At 46.7% G+C, this 19,215-nt stretch overlaps 1 protein-coding gene across 4 annotated transcripts in view; it reads right to left on the reverse strand.

Annotated features, from left to right (window-relative positions):
• Nucleotides 1–4,987: 4,987 nt before the first annotated feature.
• Nucleotides 4,988–19,215, reverse strand: part of TSKU (tsukushi, small leucine rich proteoglycan) — a 40,862-nt gene continuing 26,634 nt past the window's right edge. For 3 of the 4 annotated variants that reach the window (XM_065581750.1, XM_065581749.1, XM_005290544.4), the window contains one exon: nucleotides 4,988–9,245. In XM_065581750.1, the coding sequence (XP_065437822.1) occupies nucleotides 8,179–9,245 (1,067 nt within the window). In that variant the 3' untranslated portion in view covers nucleotides 4,988–8,178. Of the gene's footprint in view, nucleotides 9,246–11,084; nucleotides 11,213–19,215 lie in introns of all 4 variants that reach the window. The other variant, XM_065581751.1, reaches the window with a different exon arrangement.

Genomic DNA, 19,215 nt, shown 5'->3' on the forward strand with positions numbered 1-19,215 from the left:
TCCCGCCCGCTCCTTCGCCCTCCCCCCCGCCAGCCGGTCCCCCTGCACCCGTGCTCCAGCTGCGCCGCAGGGTTTTTTTTTTTGCTTGGGGTGGCCAAAAAGCCAGAGCCGGCCCTGCCTACTTGAGATTCCTCTGTTTAGGCATCCCAGGATTGCTTAAACTCTTTTGGCCACAGCATCCCAATGGGAGCTCATGTTCAACTGATTATCCACCGTGACCCCCTTATCTTTTCAGAGTCACTGCTTTCAAACAGAGGCCCCCAGGCCTGTGTGTGTTGCAGATTATAATGTATATGCTGGTCCAACAGAAAGTTAGAATAGGATCAGATGTTCTACCTTGTCTGCATTTAATGGCATTTCTAATTATTTATCCACTCTCCAGCTGTACAGCAGTCTGGGATGATTTCTCCTGCTCAAGTTTAGTAGATGATCGGTTCAGAAGTAGAGAATATTGCAGTGTAATATTTAGAAAGCAGCTTCTATGAATAGAAATAATTAAAGAGGGTGGGTATTTTGGCCATCCAGGAACTTTAGCATCATCTTTCTGCCATATCCCATGGCCACTTGCACCCAGCAACAGAACTCCGATCTTTCTGCTCCAAAAAGCACAGACCCTTATTGAGAACGTGTGTACTGTTTCTTTAAATCTGTGGAAGGAAGAGGTTTGGGGAAGGTTCGAGGAAGAATCCGTACAGTGAAGCATAGAAAGGGAAACAGAGTGGTGTTAGGGATGGTAGTTTTCACCTCTCTGCAGTAGGGTTCCTTGTTCAGTGGCAGAAGAAAGCATCTTTCTCCACCTTTTCTCCACCGTTGGCACAGGCCCCTAGCCACTTGAATTGTTATAGCAGAGCAGAGGCTAAGATACAAACTTGAACTGTTCTGATTCAGTCCTGTAGAGGGCAGTGGTACACACACTTTCTGCACAATTCAATACAGACTTCATTCAACACACAGGGAAGGGGAATACCATTTCTTCATTGAAGTTCTACTCTATATAATAGAATCCCATTCACAAAACATGGCTCCAAGAAAGTTTCTCCTTCTCCAAAAGATGGCACAGCTGCTAAGCAAGAAAAGGTTTGAAAAAACCTTTAAGGAAAGGAACAGAAACTTTAAGTAAATCCCACAGGGAGTGCCAGAAGGAGCAGATGTGTCATTTGCGAAGCTAGAACTAATGGCCCGCTCTAAGGGGTTGCAGTGCTCCCTCAACTCCCACTGATTTCAACGAGACTCAGTCCCTGGGTCCAACGAACATCAGCCATCAACAACACAGCACAACTTTCTGCCCTGGACAGAGTGAGTCAGAGGTTTCCACTCTGAGCGAACGAGTGACTGTGACCAACTAAGGCTGGAAAGAAAAGGTACAATGGAATGGAAATTACAGAGCAAAGCTTATTTTTAAAAAGTCTAAATCCTAATCGGTTTGCAGCAGAGCATATGCACCTGAGCATGCTTAGCGCTGACCACTGGGGAAAATGACCTCTGTTAACTGGGTAGAGGATGTAAGGGCTTTGGGGCACCGAAAGGGACATCCCTTAAAATAAGAGATGAATGGGTTACACTGGCAAGAAAGGTGGCTGGGCCCCTTCTCATGGAGAACGTAACAACTAGCTGGGCCCTGGGACCCAGGAGAAGTGACACACTCACTATCTGCAGTTCACTGTAGAGGGGCAGGATGGTACGAGGAGATTACCTACAATGGCATGTGGTCCATCTGCGACTGCTAGAAGCAAATATCTCCATCAGCCAGAGAGGAGGGCTGAGTTACTACAGAGAATTCTTCCCCAGGTATGTTGCCCATATGCTCAGGGTCTAACTGATCATCATATTTGGAGTCAAGAATATTGCCCCCAGGTCAGATTGGTAGAGACCCTGGGGCTTTTTCGCCTTCCTCTGCAACATGGGTCATTTGCTGGTACGAACTTGCAACTTGCTGGTCAATGGTGGATTTTGTATAAATGGAAGTCTTTAAATCATGCCAGAAGTTCTGAGTCTATTACAGCAGTGGGAGGGTGAGGTTCTGGGACCTGTAGGAGGTCAGAGTAGATGATCATGATGGTCCCTGCTGGCCTTAAATTCTAGGAGGAACCACTTTCTCCTGCAAGCTAGACAAATGGCACTAAACTGAAAGCGGAGATTCCAACCGGGTGTAACGAATTGTCAAGACAGTAGCAGTGCTGCCACTTCTGCTAACCTCACACTAACCTAAATATCCTAGTGTTGGAGTCAAGTCGGAGGTGTTCCTGTTTCTAAAAATGCTTCCGTTCTCTACATAAAGCAGCCACCGTGTTGCCTCGTGCAAGTCTACAGTCTAACTGGTCATGCTATATCGTTAAAATACCAGGGCACCCAACACAGAGTCTTTATTAGAATAACTGCATCATCTCCTATACTTTGTATCATGTGTAGTCAGATTGTAAGCTCTTCACGGCAGGATTTTTTCTCACTATCTGCCTGTAAAACACGCTATTAAAGACCCAGCAGTTTCATGCACTGAATATTACTGCCTCTTAGTATTGTCGACTCCGGACCTCCACCACGGCGAGAGGCGGAAGCGGAGTCAACGGGGGAGCGGCGGCCGTCGATCCCACACCGCAAGGACACGAAGTGATTCTAAATCGATCTAAGATACGTCGACTTCAGCTACGCTATTCTCGTAGCTGAAGTTGCATATCTTAGATCGATCCTTCCCCCCTCCCCCCCCGCAGTGTAGACCAGGCCATAGTCACCATAGGCTAGTTCCTTAAGCATGAGTATTTGTAGCACATTGAAGGTGTCAAGTTACAGTAGAGACAATCTATATGATGCTCTTCAGGACACTTATCCATTCGTAGCTGTGTGGGACACTGATATTTAAGCTTGACGCAGTGGCTGTCATTCAGATAGCCTTGCCCATACTGTTTAAATAAAATAGCTCCACTGGCCAAATTCACAGGTGAAATCAAGCTGGTGCTACTGCAAACACCAGAGAGGGCAGAAAAATGCAAAGAGACAGAGTCCAGCCTTACGGATATGAAATAAAGCAAATTGAATATAAGAAAATTGCAAGCTAATGCATCTAAGGAGGAAGTGGGGTTGGGGAAGGGTTAATATACCCCCAACCACTGGGAGTCAGCAAGAAGGAGAAACCCGTAACCATGAGAAAAACACTAGGGGGCAAGACTGGATGGCAAGCAGGGCTGAGTTTGTACTGTGATGTGGCCATTAAAAATACATAGCCAGTGTAATTTTGAGCTGCAGATACGGCCCATCACAGACAGGGGCATAATAGTTCCTTTTTTTAAGGCTCCCATCTGACTGCCTTCGGAATACTGCGTTCCTTTTCATGCAACTCATTAGCTGTGGACAAAGCTGGAGGTTGTTCAAAGAAGAGCTGCGAGAATGTGTGTGTGGGGGGGGGAGGGCAAAAGAAACTTCCAACGATGTCTAGAGGGTGCAAACACCACAAATGGCGAAGTTTAGGGCGATACTAGTCAATAACGGGACAAGAAACTTTAGGCTCAATGTCAGGAAAGATTTCCCAACTTCCAGATCTATTAAACTGTGGAATAACTTCCCCAAGAGATGTGGTAGAATCCCTGGCATGTGAACGGTATAAAAAAATTGGACAGGGCAACTGCTGATTTCAGTTGTTTCTGGGGGATTAGTGTGAAAGGGATCTTTGTAGATTCTCAGAGGCTAGCATGCTCAGTGGATTTGTTTGCACTGCTTTAGATAGAATCTTTGTTTTACTACCATATCACTGTAAACGCTCAAAGTAAACAATAGGAGACTTTCTCTGCAGGACTCAGCAAAGCACTAAGGGAAAAAACCAACCCAGCTACATTCCTATTTTTTACTTATAGGCTTTCCTGCACTGCAGCGTCAGAGGACCACAAACAGTTGCATTTACTTCCCGGGGCAGTGCTGATAAGGTAACAATCACCTGTATTTCACAGCTGGGGAACTGGGCTGCAGAGAAGATCTTGCTTCTACTAGAACCCTCTGATCCCCCTCGCGCTCTTGTAGAGCAGCTCATGGGCACGCCCAACACTGCTCCGTGTGGTTTGCACACATGCCAGTGTTTAGATTTGCTAAAAGCATGACTCATCCAAAGTGTAGTTGAGTCTCCACCATTGTTGTGCTACAGTAGACTGAGGTCCTTGGCATAACCGTACTAATGGGTCAAGGATCTGGCCGGTCATTAAACCCTCCCCCTTCCCAACCCTTCCTCCACATTTCCAATTTGCTCATCATCTTAATAGAGTCCTGATCCAAAGCCCATTGAAGTTAATGAGAGTCTCTTCCAGGAGTGTTGGAGCAGGAAATTCACTCTGCAAGAATCCCCCATTGCTGTGTGGCCAAAGCCTCTTTCGAGTATTCCTTGCAGCGAGCTGCTCTGCTGCACCCCTGCCATAGCAGAGGGAAGTCGTGGTCACTAACCCCTTTCCAGCAAGAGGGCCAAGTCAAATACAATGGGCTGAGTTCTGCACCTGCAAGCCCACTGCAATACCACTGACTTGGGCATGGTTAAATGGAGCACGAGAAATATGCAGCTACAGCTGGTGTGGAGGTAGGCGGAAGCTTGTGCTTTGTAACCAGCACAGACGCCAACTTTCCTTGGCGCTAGTGTGTGCTTGCACCCCTCCGCCCCGCCCCTATTAGACCCCTCCCCAAATCCCTGCCCCGGCCCCGCCTCTTCCCCAAGCGCGCCGTGTTCCTCCTCCTCCCCCCTCCCTCCCAGTGCTTGCCGCATGAAACACCTGTTTTGCGGCGCAAGTGCTGGGAGGGAGTGGGGAGAAGCAGGACGCGGTAGCGTGCTCAGGGAAGGAGATGGAGCAGGAAGTGAGCTGGGGCAGGGGGGGCAGGGAGTTGCCGGTGGGTGCAGAGCACCCACCAATTTTTCCCCATGGGTGCTCCAGCCCTGGAGCCAGCGCCTATGGTAACTAGTGACCGGTTTTCACTCTCCAAGCAGTTTGCTGCATCTGAGAAATAAACCCAGGAGCTGTTTTTGTTTCCACCAAATTACTTTATTATATTGTGAATAATCACAAAGCATTACAATGCTGCAGAGTGTCTAAAAAAAAAGTACACAGAGAAGGTATTTACCAGCCCTTCATAAGACTCATTTAGCTAGCGGCTACCATGAGATTACAAGAGTAAATCTTGCAGTCTTCAATTGGATTGTCACATTGGGTATTAAATTTACCACAGTGGTGCAAAGGCAGTAACTTCTACAGCCTGTATATTATCCCCCGAACATTTCATCTAAGTACAGAACTATAAAATTAAACAAATATATAATTTTAAAAATTAAGTTTTCTGCCAGCAGAAAAATTCTCTTAAAAAGGCAGGCTCCATTAGGAAAGAAAAAACCCCAAACCAACCCAAGACCATGGTGTATTACTATTTGTTCATCATTTCCCTCCTGATTTTATAGAATCACATCCCGTCTAAGACAATATTGTTGCCTTTTAAGAAAAATCTTGCAAAACCAACGGCAAGCCGAGCATTTAAAAGGCTCAGTGAAGGGAAAAAAGATTTTTAAAGTACACCTCTACCCCGATATAACGCAACCTGATATAACAGGAATTCGGATATAACGCGGTAAAGCAACGCTCTGGGGAGGTGGGGCTGCACGCTCTGGCGGATCAAAGCAAGTTTGCTATAACGCCGTTTCACCTATAACGCAGTAAGATTTTTTGGCTCCCGAGGACAGCGTTATATCGGGGTGGAGGTGTATTTAATTTCAATAAGATACAGGATCAAGCCACTGGAGAAGCTACTTGGAAATCCAAGGCCAGATCCTAGCTGCTGTAGGTCAGCGTATTGCACCAGCTGGGAATCTGGCCCTTCCAAGACAGTGACTGGCTTTGATTTGCTCAAAAGTTTTCTACCATCACCACAGATAGCTGGTGTGGGGCAGTGTAACTTCAATTAGTAAAATACTCTCGAGGATGTAGCTGAGAAGATACAACTCTTTTTGGATTCCGCGGATACTGCAGTGTCTTGGATTCAGAATGCAAGCTGTTCCACCATGAAGTATACTAGATTTTCACCCCTCCTCCTCTAACATAGGTTGGAATCTACTCAACAATTACATATGTGACCAGATGTATCTTAACCTACCTCTAACAGTCTTCTTCCCATGCCCACTTCTTGAGGATAGTGCATTTACCCGAGATCCCCTGCAGAATCTGCTAGTGTACTCCCTGTCTTTCACATTTTCCTTCTTGTCTACAGCCACCTTCGGTGCCTGGCTACAGAATGGGCCAGATTCTAATAACTGTTGCACTGATTCAAGTCAGACTTCAATAAACTCAGGGGTCATCTGCACACCTATTTGCACTGGTTTAGTTAATCCGGTGCAAACTCCTATGTGGACACACTGATTCTGGCTTAAGAGTGGCTTATTGCTGTTTAGTTTAAACCTGTTCCTGATGGACTTAAACTAAGCTAAAAAAAGCCTGCTGTAAACAAAAATAAGAGCATCCACACAGCTTTTTGCATGGGCTCAACTAAATCGGTTTAAAAAGAAAAATAATTCCTTTAGTGAAACTGGGGCAACTGTGTGTGTAGACAAGCTCTTCGACTGCTGCGGCTGAGAGCAGACTTTGCCCATGCTGTCTCCCTCTGCCCTCCCCATACCAAGGAAGAGTGGGCCAGATTCAGGTCTGGGGTAAGCAAACAGCTCCATCCAGGCTGAGTTTCTCTGGAGACGTGGCTCAAAATTCCCCATTGAATTCACAGAGTGGGCACTTGGTTCTCTTGGAGCATCTTCCTTCCCCCCCATTTGTTCGAGCTGTGCATCTCGCTCCCTTACCGCCAGTTCTCGTGTGTTGTTCCCCCCTCGTTGCCTGAGGCATCTGCCATTCCCACTCCCTTTGCTCCTGCTTTGTTCTCCCTCTGCCAAATTCAGCATGCCGGCAATTGGGCGAAGCCGACTCAAACTGCTCTGTGTTCACAAGGCTTCGGTTAGCTGCCAAGAAGCCAAGCATGAGAGTGGAAAGAATGACACAGAGCAGCAGGCCCTGAAAAGGATCCTTTCCCAGATAGGCAAGCGTGCTACTACCTTATTCTATTAAACAGCGGGGGTCAGTAGCCCCAGGCTTTGGGGCTGGAGCAGTCTCCCTCCTCCCCTCCCCCCACCTTCTGAACACATTTTCTGGCATGAAATTGCATTTAACAGCACAGCTGCGTCACACATGTTCTGATTAGGCCGGGGAAGTCAGAGAGGAGACAGCTTCTTCTCAGTCCCATGGGGCTTGAGTCTTGGTTTGATGAGGTTATCCAGATAAGGAGCCTCATTGAGCATTCTTTAAATGCCCTAGAAAGGGAGGGAGTTTTTAATTTAGTTTACATGCGCTTTCCATTTCACAGCTCAATCTAATTTACCCTGCTAGAGTCTGACTCCCAGACAACCTGCCCTTATTGCAAGTGGGCTCTGTTCAGCTGGGGTCCACAGGAACAGCCTTCAGTCCTTCGAATGGCACAGCGCTGAGTTTGAACATTCGGTCTTTGACAGACCACTAAGGTTCAACACATCTGCATCAGAAGGCCCCCGGGCTTTCCAGTGGAGGATCTAATGCAATCCTGTGCGGAAAGGATCGGGGTGAGGTGGGGGAAAATGGTCCCCAGGTACCAAGTGTTCATTGCACTTTTATGCAAACAGCAGCCAAGCATTAGAAACACCCTGTACTCAGGTTTGCTCAGTACGGTTTCTTCAGACTGAAAGTGCATAACAATGAGCAGGGCACTGCTAATGAAGGCAACATCTGGAAGGCACTTCTTGGGAAAAACAAAATAGATAAAGCATGGATTTGTAAGCAAATGACTGCGGAATTAACACATTTTGGTGCATGCCGTAGACAGGCTAGCTTTGCTCCTGCAAATAAGCCTGGGCTGAATGCATTTTCTCCCCAGATATTCTGTCCTTCCTCAGAAATTCAAAACAGCGACCCCACTTGCTCCCCATTCACAGCGAACACCGTTTGGGGCAGCCATGTCGCACCTATCACTTGCAAATGCTTGCAGGAATCAAGAGGCAGAAAACAGTGGGCAGCAATACGGAATGTAAAGACACACACCGTCAAGTATTGGCATATACAAACGTATAAATTATTAACGAAAGGCACGCGGCAGGTCATTTCAGTCCAGACAGCTGTACAATCTCCCTCAGCCCTTTCCCCTCAACTTCCATCACAAGACATAGGGTGCTGCTGCTACGGACCCATGGCTGTCATGACAACTGAGGACCTCTTTTTTGGTCAGCCCAATTTGTTGGTGATACTGTCCTTCCTTGATCACCTTAAGACACTGTACATTCTTCCCCAAGGTAATACTTTTGATGGTAGGTAAGTATTTCAGCACAGTCTTTGGCAAGAAGGAAACACTTGTACTGGACAGGTTGAGCTCTTGCAAGGAGCTTAGACCAAAGACTACTTCGGCACTCAACAACTTAAGGTTGGGGTTGCTGGATAAATCGAGTACCTGGAGGTTGGGTAGTTCTTTGAAGCTGTAAGGAGAGATCTCTCTAAAGCCATGTAAGCTGCTGAGAGATAAATGAATTAAATCCTTCAGTCCCACGAAAGCTCCTTTCTCAATCTTGGCCAGAGGGTTCCCATCGAGATTTAAGTATCGCAGGGGAATCCCTTGGAGGTTGGGCACAGTCTTCAGTCTGTTTCCAGACAGATTTAAGCTCTGGATGTTGGGGATGTTTTTGTCATTGTGTCTTGTGACTGCGCTTATCATGTTGTTGGACAGATCCACATTAATGGGTTTCCCTTGACCTTTGGAAGCAAAGACATCTAATGTTATATCCAGGAGGTTGTTGTTGCTCAAATCTATGTCCCCCAGGGGTGAACTGGGGAAGCATTCATCTGGAAGGACTGCCAAAGAGTTATGACTCAGATCCAAGGATTCCAGATACCTGAGCCTAGAGAAGGTCGTGGAAGAGATCTTAGCAATTTTATTATAGCTCAGGTCAAGGCTCACCAAGGTGGTATAACCAGGGCCGGTCAGCACTGACTCGTTGATGGTTTCCAGTTTGTTTGAGGACAGATCCAAATAGGAAGTATCCAGCGGGATAGGGACAGGAACAATGTGTGACCCTATTCCACTGCAATCCACCTTGGTCAGGCTAAAGCTGTCAAAGAGACCAAAACTCTCCACTTCACAGTGACATCCTGGGGAGCAGGTCCTGGTAGTACCAATACAAAGACAAAGAAGCAGCAGGCTGAACCAGGCTGATAGAGGCATTGCTGAACCTGAAAGACAAGAGGAGGAGAGAATTAAAGAGCATCTGAAGCACCGTAGACAAACTAACAAACTTAAAACCTTGCCAAAGAAGGTTTAACAATTTAAACTGCATAACCAGTTGAAATGATCACCAGTATCCCTCCGAAGACCAGGACAGGTGTGCTTGTTGATGCACGGAACAATCCCAGGATACCTGACGCTACTCAATAGTGAAAGTATCTGACTGCATTAGAGATCAGGTATTTAGCTACACAGCCCTCAGTTACAGCTCTTTGTGCTTTGCCACCAACCACTGAATTTTCCAGCTTGGGAAACAAATCTGCATCAATCCAACAGCCTGGGAAAACAAAGTCCTCTTGGCCGAAAGCCAGACCGGCACAAGTCTGAGTTTTCACCCATCAATCCCCCCCAAACAGCCTTCACAATTGGGCCTCAAATAAGGTTTTGAAGGGCCCCTTCTAGAAACCAGAGGCTGGGTCACTCTTCTTGACCTGACTGCCAACAAGGACACCCCGTGTGATGGGTAGATACCCACTTCAAAATCCCTACAGGGACAAGCTACTCATTTCACATAGGCCACTGGACAGCCATCAGGTAACTACGTGCAACAGCTGTTGGTCTGGATTAGGATTCTAACCAGGGACCTAGCAGTGAAGCCCTCTGCAGCTTCCCTGCTTCTCCCTCACACCACGCTTGCCATCTTCACAGCTGAAGGACGAAGGGAGCCAGGAGGCTCGTCCCTGTTTCACAGGACTTGCCAGGACTTTCCATTACTGTATCTGTTAACGGCTTTGCCACAGAATGGTAGTAGCTACAGCGATGCGGTTTCCAGAAAGAGCTGATTAAAAGCTTTAGCTACACACCTCTGGGGATTATAAAACTGAGCAGGCTGGCATCCCACAGGTCTGCGGCAGTCACGTTCCAGCAGACAGAAGGGCTGATTATTCCTATTGTTTCCCCACGTCATTGCCTGGAATCACAAGTCCCAGGTCCACTCTCTCTTTACGCCCTTCCAAGAAGGATTTCAGGAGATCTGCAACGGCAACGTGTCCCCCCCAAACAATGATTTAGCTACATTGTAGCTAATCTGTTCCTCATTCCTTTATACCCCCCCAGCTTAAAATGTCAGATACTATTTTTCAAGGCTTTGCCTTTATCTCAACTACTCATGGTTTCAACCTTTACTGTCTCCAGTGCATGCCATTGTTACCTCTTCCTTCGCTCTCTAATAAAAAGCAACACCCTTGTGGTGTCATCTTTGCCACTTGACCTTTGATCCTTCCTCTGTGCCTCGGAAACTTTTGCCAGCCATTTCCTAGAAGTTCACACCTACTTTCATCTTCTCTCAGGTCAGTTCTTCTCCCTTGTCAATGGCTCTTTGCTAATTCACATCAGAGACTGGGAGACCCATTGTGAATTACTTGCCAATTTGCAAAATGCATTCAGAGAAGAAAGGAAGATACCTCAAAAATATGATCTGGCCAGACATTTACTATTATCTGCCTGGCAGTAGCACATAGGAGCCCCCAATCATGGCCGTGGACCCCCACCCCTCTCCGTGATAGACACTGTTCAAAGAGAACAAGAAGACAGTCCCTGCCCTATAGAGCTTACAATCTAAGTGATTAAGCATTTCTGATGCTATGATAGAGAAATGGGGTGTAGCCCACTTCTGTAGAAATCATGGCATCCTAGGAAGATGAGCCCTTGTTACAGCATTGTGCTATTTAACGTTTGCTGAGAGGTGAGACCGCTATTTTGGGGTAAAATGAATGAACTTTACGTTCTACCTTCTCTAAGGTCTCTGGCAAAATTTAGAAAAGTTGTATCAACAGAGGCGTACCCACCAGTTATATCCATTTGGTGTATTCGAGTCCTCTCTCCCACACACCCAACCCAAAAGCTATTCCTGCTTGATTCTTCAATGGGAAAGAGTCTACCAAGTGGTCTCTTCTGCTAAAGCCTGACCCAAGTCCTGGGGAGAAAAAAAGTGGGCTGTAGTCCACGAAAGCTTATGCTCTAATAAATTTGTTAGTCTCTAAGGTGCCACAAGTACTCCTGTTCTTCTTTTTGCGGATACAGACTAACATGGCTGCTACTCTGAAACCTGCCATTAACTTCAGTGGGAGCTGGATCAGACAGACCCCAGGTCAACATGCCCAATACGACTTTTAAGACACATGATGAAATCTTATCCCCATGGAAGGCAGTGATAAACCTTCCATTAACTTCAGTGCGGCCAGGATTTCACCCCATGAATCCAAGTCTCCTCTCACACTAGCAAGAATCAGGAGCAGCTCTACTGAAATCACTGGAGTTACAGTGCTTTAAATGAGTGGAGGATCAGACCCAGTGCTCGACTTCAATGACCAGAAGATTAATATCTTCTACAGTGTGTGTGTGGAAATTCCCTTCCTGCCCAACTTCAGAAGCAACTGAGGGAAGGGAATAGACAAGATGACCGAATAGGTGTTTCCGCGCCAATATCCATGACTCACAAATTCTTTTACCCCTCAGTAGAAAGCTGGAGCTAACCAGGTGCCGATGCGTCCATGTACAAGGCACAGCTGAGTGAGCTATTTACACTACAATTACAGTTTCTTACTAGCCAAGGGAGCAATAACTTATGTCAGTGCTACTCTGGATCTACTCTCACTCTCTCTCATTGGGTCTCTTAATTGCCTTGCAAACAGGATGTACTTTACTCTCTCTCTAAGTAGACTATTACACCAAGGCAAGGATTCCATTAGAGAACAGCATGAAACATTTAGAGTGGCAACAAGCGAGTTTGCTTAAGTCTTATTTGTTCTGCCTCCTATTGAAGCGAACAGGTTGTCTGTCATCCGACCCAAGAAAAAACCTTTTCATTATTAGGCAATTATAAATTCAAATATCCAGGTACATTCGGTTTTTATTCTAGGCCGGAGAAACCCACAGTGCATTTTTAAGGGGGGTGAGGGAGAGGGGGAATGTGAACAGCGTGTATTAAAACACACGTCAAAATGCCTTTGGCCTCCTGCCTACAAGCCGTTCTGCTAAATTATGGATATGTTCACACAGGGCCAAATCCTACTTGCCTTATGCCTGCAGCAGCTTTCTAGTGCAGCAGGAAAGTCACTGGGCAAAGCTCGGCAGCCTTCAGTTTGCCCCAAGGGTATTGCTCTACTCTTGCCTTTGGTGTGAAATTTTCCTCAACGTAAATAGACCCCCTGGGACAATTTCTGGCCACCTTGACACCTGCCTAATCTGGATCAAGTGCGACTTCAATGGGAGCTGCTGGATGCCTTGGTCTCTGTTTCTAGAAGAAAAACAATGAAATCTAGAAGCGAGCATCCCGGTGATTCTCCATGTTAGTCACGTAACTCTTGTTGAGCCTCGTCGGAAGGCAGCATGGCCAACTATTTAGGGCACTGAACTGAACTCAGGAGATCTGGCTTCTATTCCTGGCTCTGCCACTGACCTGCTGGGTGACCTTGGGCAAGTCACTTTCCCCTCTGTGCTTCAGTTTCTCCTCCCACCCTTTGTCTATCTCATCTATTCATAGTGCAAGCTCTTCGGGGTAGTGACTCTCCCTTACTATATATTTGCATAGTGCAGAACACAGCTGGATTCTGTTCTATTGTAATCCAAACAGCCATTGTCTGGAAGGCTTCTTTTATTTAAAAAACCTCAGAAGGCAGAGCAGCAGACAGATGCGTGAATGGGCCCAGCCGAGACAGACCATAGGCTCCGTTCCTACTCAGTCACACTTCTCTGCCCCACTGACTTCAATAGGATCCTACATGAGCACGCCTGGATCACATGGCAGGATTGGGGCCTGTACTTGCACTGGGATTTCCTGTGAAAAATGTAAAAACCAATCAGCCACCCCATCCTGTGATAGATAAAAAAATTAAAAAGTTAGTTGAGGGCAGAAAGGGGTGGGGTGGAAGCACTGAATAGAGTGTTGTTGCAAACCCACACTTTCGGGGGGGGGGAGGAGGAGGGAGAGGCAAACAAAATGACTATTTTCTACTAACGCACAGTCTTAACCTGTAATCAAGGCTTCTCTCATTACCTTCCAAGCTGGCAGGTAGACATGTTGGCACCACTATCCCCTGGATTCGGGGCTACTCCTTCTTGGACAGCACTACCACTTGGCATGCATCTAAGCACAGCCACATGAGAAACACGGACCTCTCAGGCCTGTGTGGTCCCTGCTACGTGAAAAGCAGGCTGGCCGGACACATCGAGACTACCTCTAGTAGCAGTGACTACCACCAATCTGGAAATTTCATCTGGATGGATTTTCCAGCTCTCTCCATGAGGGCAGTGTTAAAGAACACTGAAAAGCAGGAAAAAAGAATACATAGATATAGGGTGGGATTTTTGAAAACTCTACCCACAGTGCTCTGCTGTAAGGATCACGCCATTCTGCAGACTGGAAAACTGAGACACAGAGAGGTTCAATTCTCCATTAGCAAAGCACGTGCTTAAGCACTTTGCTGATCTGGGGCTTAAGTGACTGGCAGATTTAGGATTTCCCAATTCTCTGGTTAAACCGCAGGATTATGAGCTTTTTAAACACTGACAAAAAAGGACTTACTCAGGATGTCTGCCCCTGTAATTCAGACATAGCCACTTACTTTCCTGGCAGGAACATGGGTTTGGGAGGAGGGTTTTTTTTTTTTTAGCACGATACTTCCACAGAAAGGGGGACCAGGATTTTATCCTGGCCTGTGCAACATCCAAAAATCAACTAACTGCAAAGCCTTTATAACCAGCAGAAAGAGCAGAGCCGAACGATCAGACACCAGGCTGGATTTGCAGAGGAGGCAAGTTGAAAAAACAAAATTCTACTTGACAACTAAGCAAGCTGCACACAGATGTCAGTGGGACTAAATCCCACAGGCTGGGAAGAAAAGAGATTGCTAGTTATTTCTAAGGCACTGAGTTAAAGCGGAGATGGGAGCCCCATCAGATAAATCAAGAACCCCTGTGAGGGGATTTTAATTGACTCACTTTTCTGACAATAACAGCTTTGTAAAGCTCTTTTTATTTTCTAAAAATGCTCCCATCGCTTGCCAAGTTTTAACGGACTCCTGGGTTTCCCATCCTGATTAATACACCTACCTGCCTTTAGTCGGGCTACACAGCTGCATGAATATCGCCACAGCTATTGCTTTCCAATCGGGGCCATTAAGAAACACTTTCTCTTGAAGCATCATTTGGGCTCAAAGAGATTGCCAAAGCCAGCGCTCCAAGTTTCACACACAAGTGTGAACAGACAGCAAAAAAGGAACTGGCTGAAACTAGCTTAAAAGCAGAGACTGTTAAGCCCTTAAAGAAAAGAAAAAACAAAAAAAACAAAACGAATCTTTGAAGATAAAAGAAACTTTGCATCGGTCTCCTGAAAAGGGCTTCCTCTCTAGAATGTGAGACGATACAAGAATAAATACCCCGCCTCTCCTGAGTTGTATCAGTTCAAGTTAAAGGTCAATAAAGGTTTTTTTTTTTTACTATTTCATGACAACTATGATAGCCCGTCCCTAAAATAATAGACCCAGGTGGCTCAATATAGAATGGTAGCTGGATCTAGGGAGGAGCGTGTGTGAAAGGAGGAGGAAGGGAAGGAACAGAAAGTGGTTACTTTGGGAAGATGGTTAAAAGGTCACTGATGTTTTCAAGTCACAGATACTTAGAGGTAAGGAGCAGGAAGAGGATACAATGATTTAAAATGTGGTCCCGACCGTGTAATTGCATCCATGCAGAGCCTTACTGAAGTCAATGGACCCTTTGCAGAACTCTGGCAGTGCATAGGAGCCTTAAAAAGCAAGGGCCATTTATACCTGGTGTAAGGCCCTTTTATCCCGCCAATGTGCTGTAGAGGGGCCTTGGCATAAATGAGAAGCAGGCTCATGGGGACTGCCTGCAGCGTTCAGAATAGAAGATCAGGGTCCGTATTTATAAATGTGTCTCTGTTCAATGGCTCTGGGTATGGAGGAAGCTACAGACCATTCAAAAAATAAAATAAAAGGGCGACACCCTTTCAACCTGATTCACCATTAGCGCAGCATGATTGGAAAAACAATGTAATCCCATTGAACTCAAAGGATTCCTCCAGATTTGCACCACTGACAGTAAGAGGAGAATCAGTCCCTTAACTCTAGCAATCTGTGCTGGTTTTAAGAGCCTTCTATTCAGAGTAATTGCATCAGTCACCTCATCTGTGAGATGTGTTTATCTGCGTAAAGTGCAATGCAGCTTAGATAGCGGATACATCCCAAATTACAAAGCAGGGGGATGTGTGAAATTCTCTTCTGTCTAGCCCTGCCTGGCTTCCTCTAGCACCATAACAGAGTGATTGGATGGGAGAGAGCAACAGCACTTGGAACCCATGTAGTGCCCCTCTACCTCTCAGAGACACGAATAGGAACTGAAATCATTCCTAAAACCCCCTCCGCTTAGTCTCCCCGCTCACATGGTGAATGAGAATTGAATGCTGAGGCTGAAATATTCTTCTATGAATTATGTTCTGCTTTAATGAGATCTAATCATGGATGTAAAAAAACACCCACTTTGCTTTCAGCTGCCAACATCACCACCATAGAGGGAGTTGTTAACAAGTAATTAACCCAATGGCACATGGAAGCCACATTGCTGGGGCATCCAAGGATAATCAACTTAAAATAGGAACCTACATATATATAAAATAGGAACCTACATCTGATGCAAGTTGGCGTAAGGAAGTGATTTGTGTGTGTGTGTGTGTGTGTGTGTGTGTCTGTGTGTGTGTGTGTGTGTGTGTAAACACACTACACACACAAATCACTTCCTTACCCTCCTTACATGCAGTTATTTTGCTATACTAGAGAGAGGTGGGAGTATTTAAGAAAAAGATGTCCCAGGCCAGCTCTTCGGCTGGTTTAAGTGGCATAGCCCTATTGACGTCAATGAGAAAGGATGGATGATCTAGGAGTTGGAGCTCAGGACTTGGAGTCTCCATGGCCACAGACTCCCTGTGTGATCTTGGGCTACTTACTTAGTCGGTCTGGGCCTCTGTTCCCCATCTGTATAATGGGAACAGTAGCATTTCCACCGTAGAGAAGATAAGTGCATTGGAGATTGGGAGGTGCTCAGATACTGGGACAGAGGAGGCCACTGAAAGGTACCGAAGATGGATTGATGCTGATTTACAGCAACTGAGAATCTATGTGCAATGCAACCCTTTCGGCCAGTTACCTGCCTCCGTGCAGGACCAGTGTGAATCATTACCACTGGCTGTTACACTTGAAGTTCTAACAAACAGAAGCTTGGAAAGGAGGATGTCAGGGGAATTATGAATATGCCAACATAATATGGAGCTTCTGGGGACTGTCAGGCTGAATTTAGCTCAGAATTTAACCCCAATTTAGCCATATGTAGCCAGCAACCAGTATCGCTGCAACTGTGCAACCCGCAAGTGTAGACCAGGAGAGCCACCATGTGTGCTGGTCAAGTTAACTGGTGCTTGAAACTAGTGCAAATCCCAGCTTTTCTTGTCTACACTGTAAGTCTGTACAGATGCACTTACACAGGTTGCTGGCTGCCAATGGCAAAGTCCCAAGTATAGGCTTTGACGCCCACCAGAAGAGGAGTTTGAAGGTCTCAATCCAATTCCCACAGACCATCCATTAGCTGTCTCAGGAATGGGCCATCCCCAAGAGGCAGTTCCTCCAAACAGGCACACCGGAAGAGCAGTGGGGGAGGAGAACCTTGTATGGCCACTGCACATAGTTCAAGACTTCCATCTCCATAGCTGTCCCCATCACAAGCACACCACCCCGTACATACTAGGAATGTTTTCACCCCTCAGCTCACAGCTACACTCTACGCATACTTCACCCTGCCTCAGTGCAGGAGGTCACACTCGATGACCACTTGAGGTCCCTTCCTGTTCTATAGCTCCATGATTCTGTACACACAGACAGACGTCTATGCTAGACAATAACACTCAACAAAGCTTTACCTAAGGGTGCAGGGAATTTAGAATGGGAGGGGAAGGCAAGGTTGACACACTTGGTCCTTATTTTTCTGAGCGATCAGAGTTAGTCCCTTTTGTCAGTTACAGGTGCAGTTATATTGGTGCCAAACAGCTAACCAACACACTGCTCCCAGGATAGCTAATTAAGGGATAGGTGGAGGGCCAGATGACAATCGGGGGGATAGCTCAGTGGTTTGAGCATTGGCCTACTAAACCCAGCATTGTGAGTTCAATCCTTGAGGGGACCACTTAGGAATCTAGGGCAAAAATCAGTACTTAGTCCTGCCTAATGAAGGCAGGGGGCTGGACTGGATGACCTTTCAAGGTCCCTTCCCGTTCTAGGAGATAGGATATCTCCATTAATTAATTTATTTAAGAGCAAAGCCAGGCAAGGAGGGAGGTAAAAATATCACCGTTTCAAGCTAAAAAGCCTGCATGTAGAGTGGACATGTGGAGTTAATTAAGTCAGAGGCCTGCACCTTCTTCCCATTCTCTGCAGCAGCCTGATGGTTATTTGCTTTTGCAGGCATATTTGGCTTCCTGTGCTCTGAAGAAACATCCTCCTTTTAAGAAAAAAAGAAATTCAAACTGCTTTCCCCGCCCTCCCCCCAAAAAGTTTATTTTAACAGGGATCTTATTTTGATTGTTCTCAACCCTGGTCTGCCTTCAGACGCCTTCAATAATTTACGAGGCAAACATTTAAACAAGTGGGAATTTATTCAAGTTGTGCAATTTTCCTCCCCCGGGAGTTTTCATAAGGAAGTCGAGGTGCAGTTTGGATCTAACAAGAGGAAAACCTGCGGGGACACGTACTGGCACAGACGTTCCAGCCAATTCATAATTGGAACTGAAACAGGACGGATTTGGTGTCTACTATGCTGAGAATTACATTTCTCACAGGGCCAAACCCTGCACCCAGACCATAGTCAGTGGCCAAAAGTCCACGGACTCCAATGCCTGCAAGGTTTGACTAGACAGGCAGCAGATGACAAGTTCCGGAAAGAACACAGGCGCAGTAGGAAAGAAATCATGACATCTGTCTGGCATGCCACAAAGCCAGCCCCCTGCCCACTCAGTGAAGCCCTCACGTTAGATCCTTTTACTTGGGACCAAAGTCGCCTGCAGCCGTTCAGACAACTTTGAAAAGTATAATCTCGGTCCCTGGCCTTAGGTGGAGTGCTCAGAACAGGCATTTAGCAACAGGAAATGAGGCATTCAAAGTCATCCTCCCTCAGCTGTTAACGGGAGGGAAAGCCAAGTGGCATGAGAGGTCTCCAGGCACTCTGGGAGCCCTGGCGCACAATTGAGGAGATACATTATAGGGCTTGCCAAGAACAGGCGGGTGCAATTGCAGTTCACCAAGGACAGGTGAGGATTTGGCTGCTGTTCTCAATGGATTTAGTGTTCATGTCTTCACCCACTGATCCTGATCAGCAAGGCGAGCAGCACAGCCTCCTCCCTTCTCACTTCATGCCTCCGGGGAGACGGAGAGGCCATCACTGCAGAGTTCACTCCTGTGACTCCTCTCTCGGGTGGGAGCAGCCCCACTGTGAAGCAGCGCTCGAGATGCTGTGCCCACCCTGGCACTGCACTCGCTTCTGTGTGGCGCTACAACTTCTGGGACCACCTCCCACCCCGGTTCTTTGTGCTGCTGTTATCTGAGCTGCTCTGTGGATACTTTCCCAGCGGCCTGTGGGCGAAGTGGTCTGTTCTTTCATGGCACACGAGGGTGGGGTGGGAATTGTGTGAAGGCATCGGAGGACTCGTGGTCCCCAAGCGGAACTACTCTGTGTCCTCGCTCCTGTTAGCAGCTGGCAAATTGTGCTAATTCGAGCGGTAGCTTATCGCCCCCACCCCCATCGGGCCAGCCACTTGGAATTTAAAGCACCACCACACTTGAGTGAAGACTTTGTGCATGGACAGGACTGGAGTTGTGGGCAACACTAGAGTAAACCCTTGAGTTAACGCTGCTGTGA

Source organism: Chrysemys picta, chromosome 1 (assembly GCF_011386835.1).
Source record: "Chrysemys picta bellii isolate R12L10 chromosome 1, ASM1138683v2, whole genome shotgun sequence".
NCBI lineage: Eukaryota > Metazoa > Chordata > Testudines > Emydidae > Chrysemys > Chrysemys picta.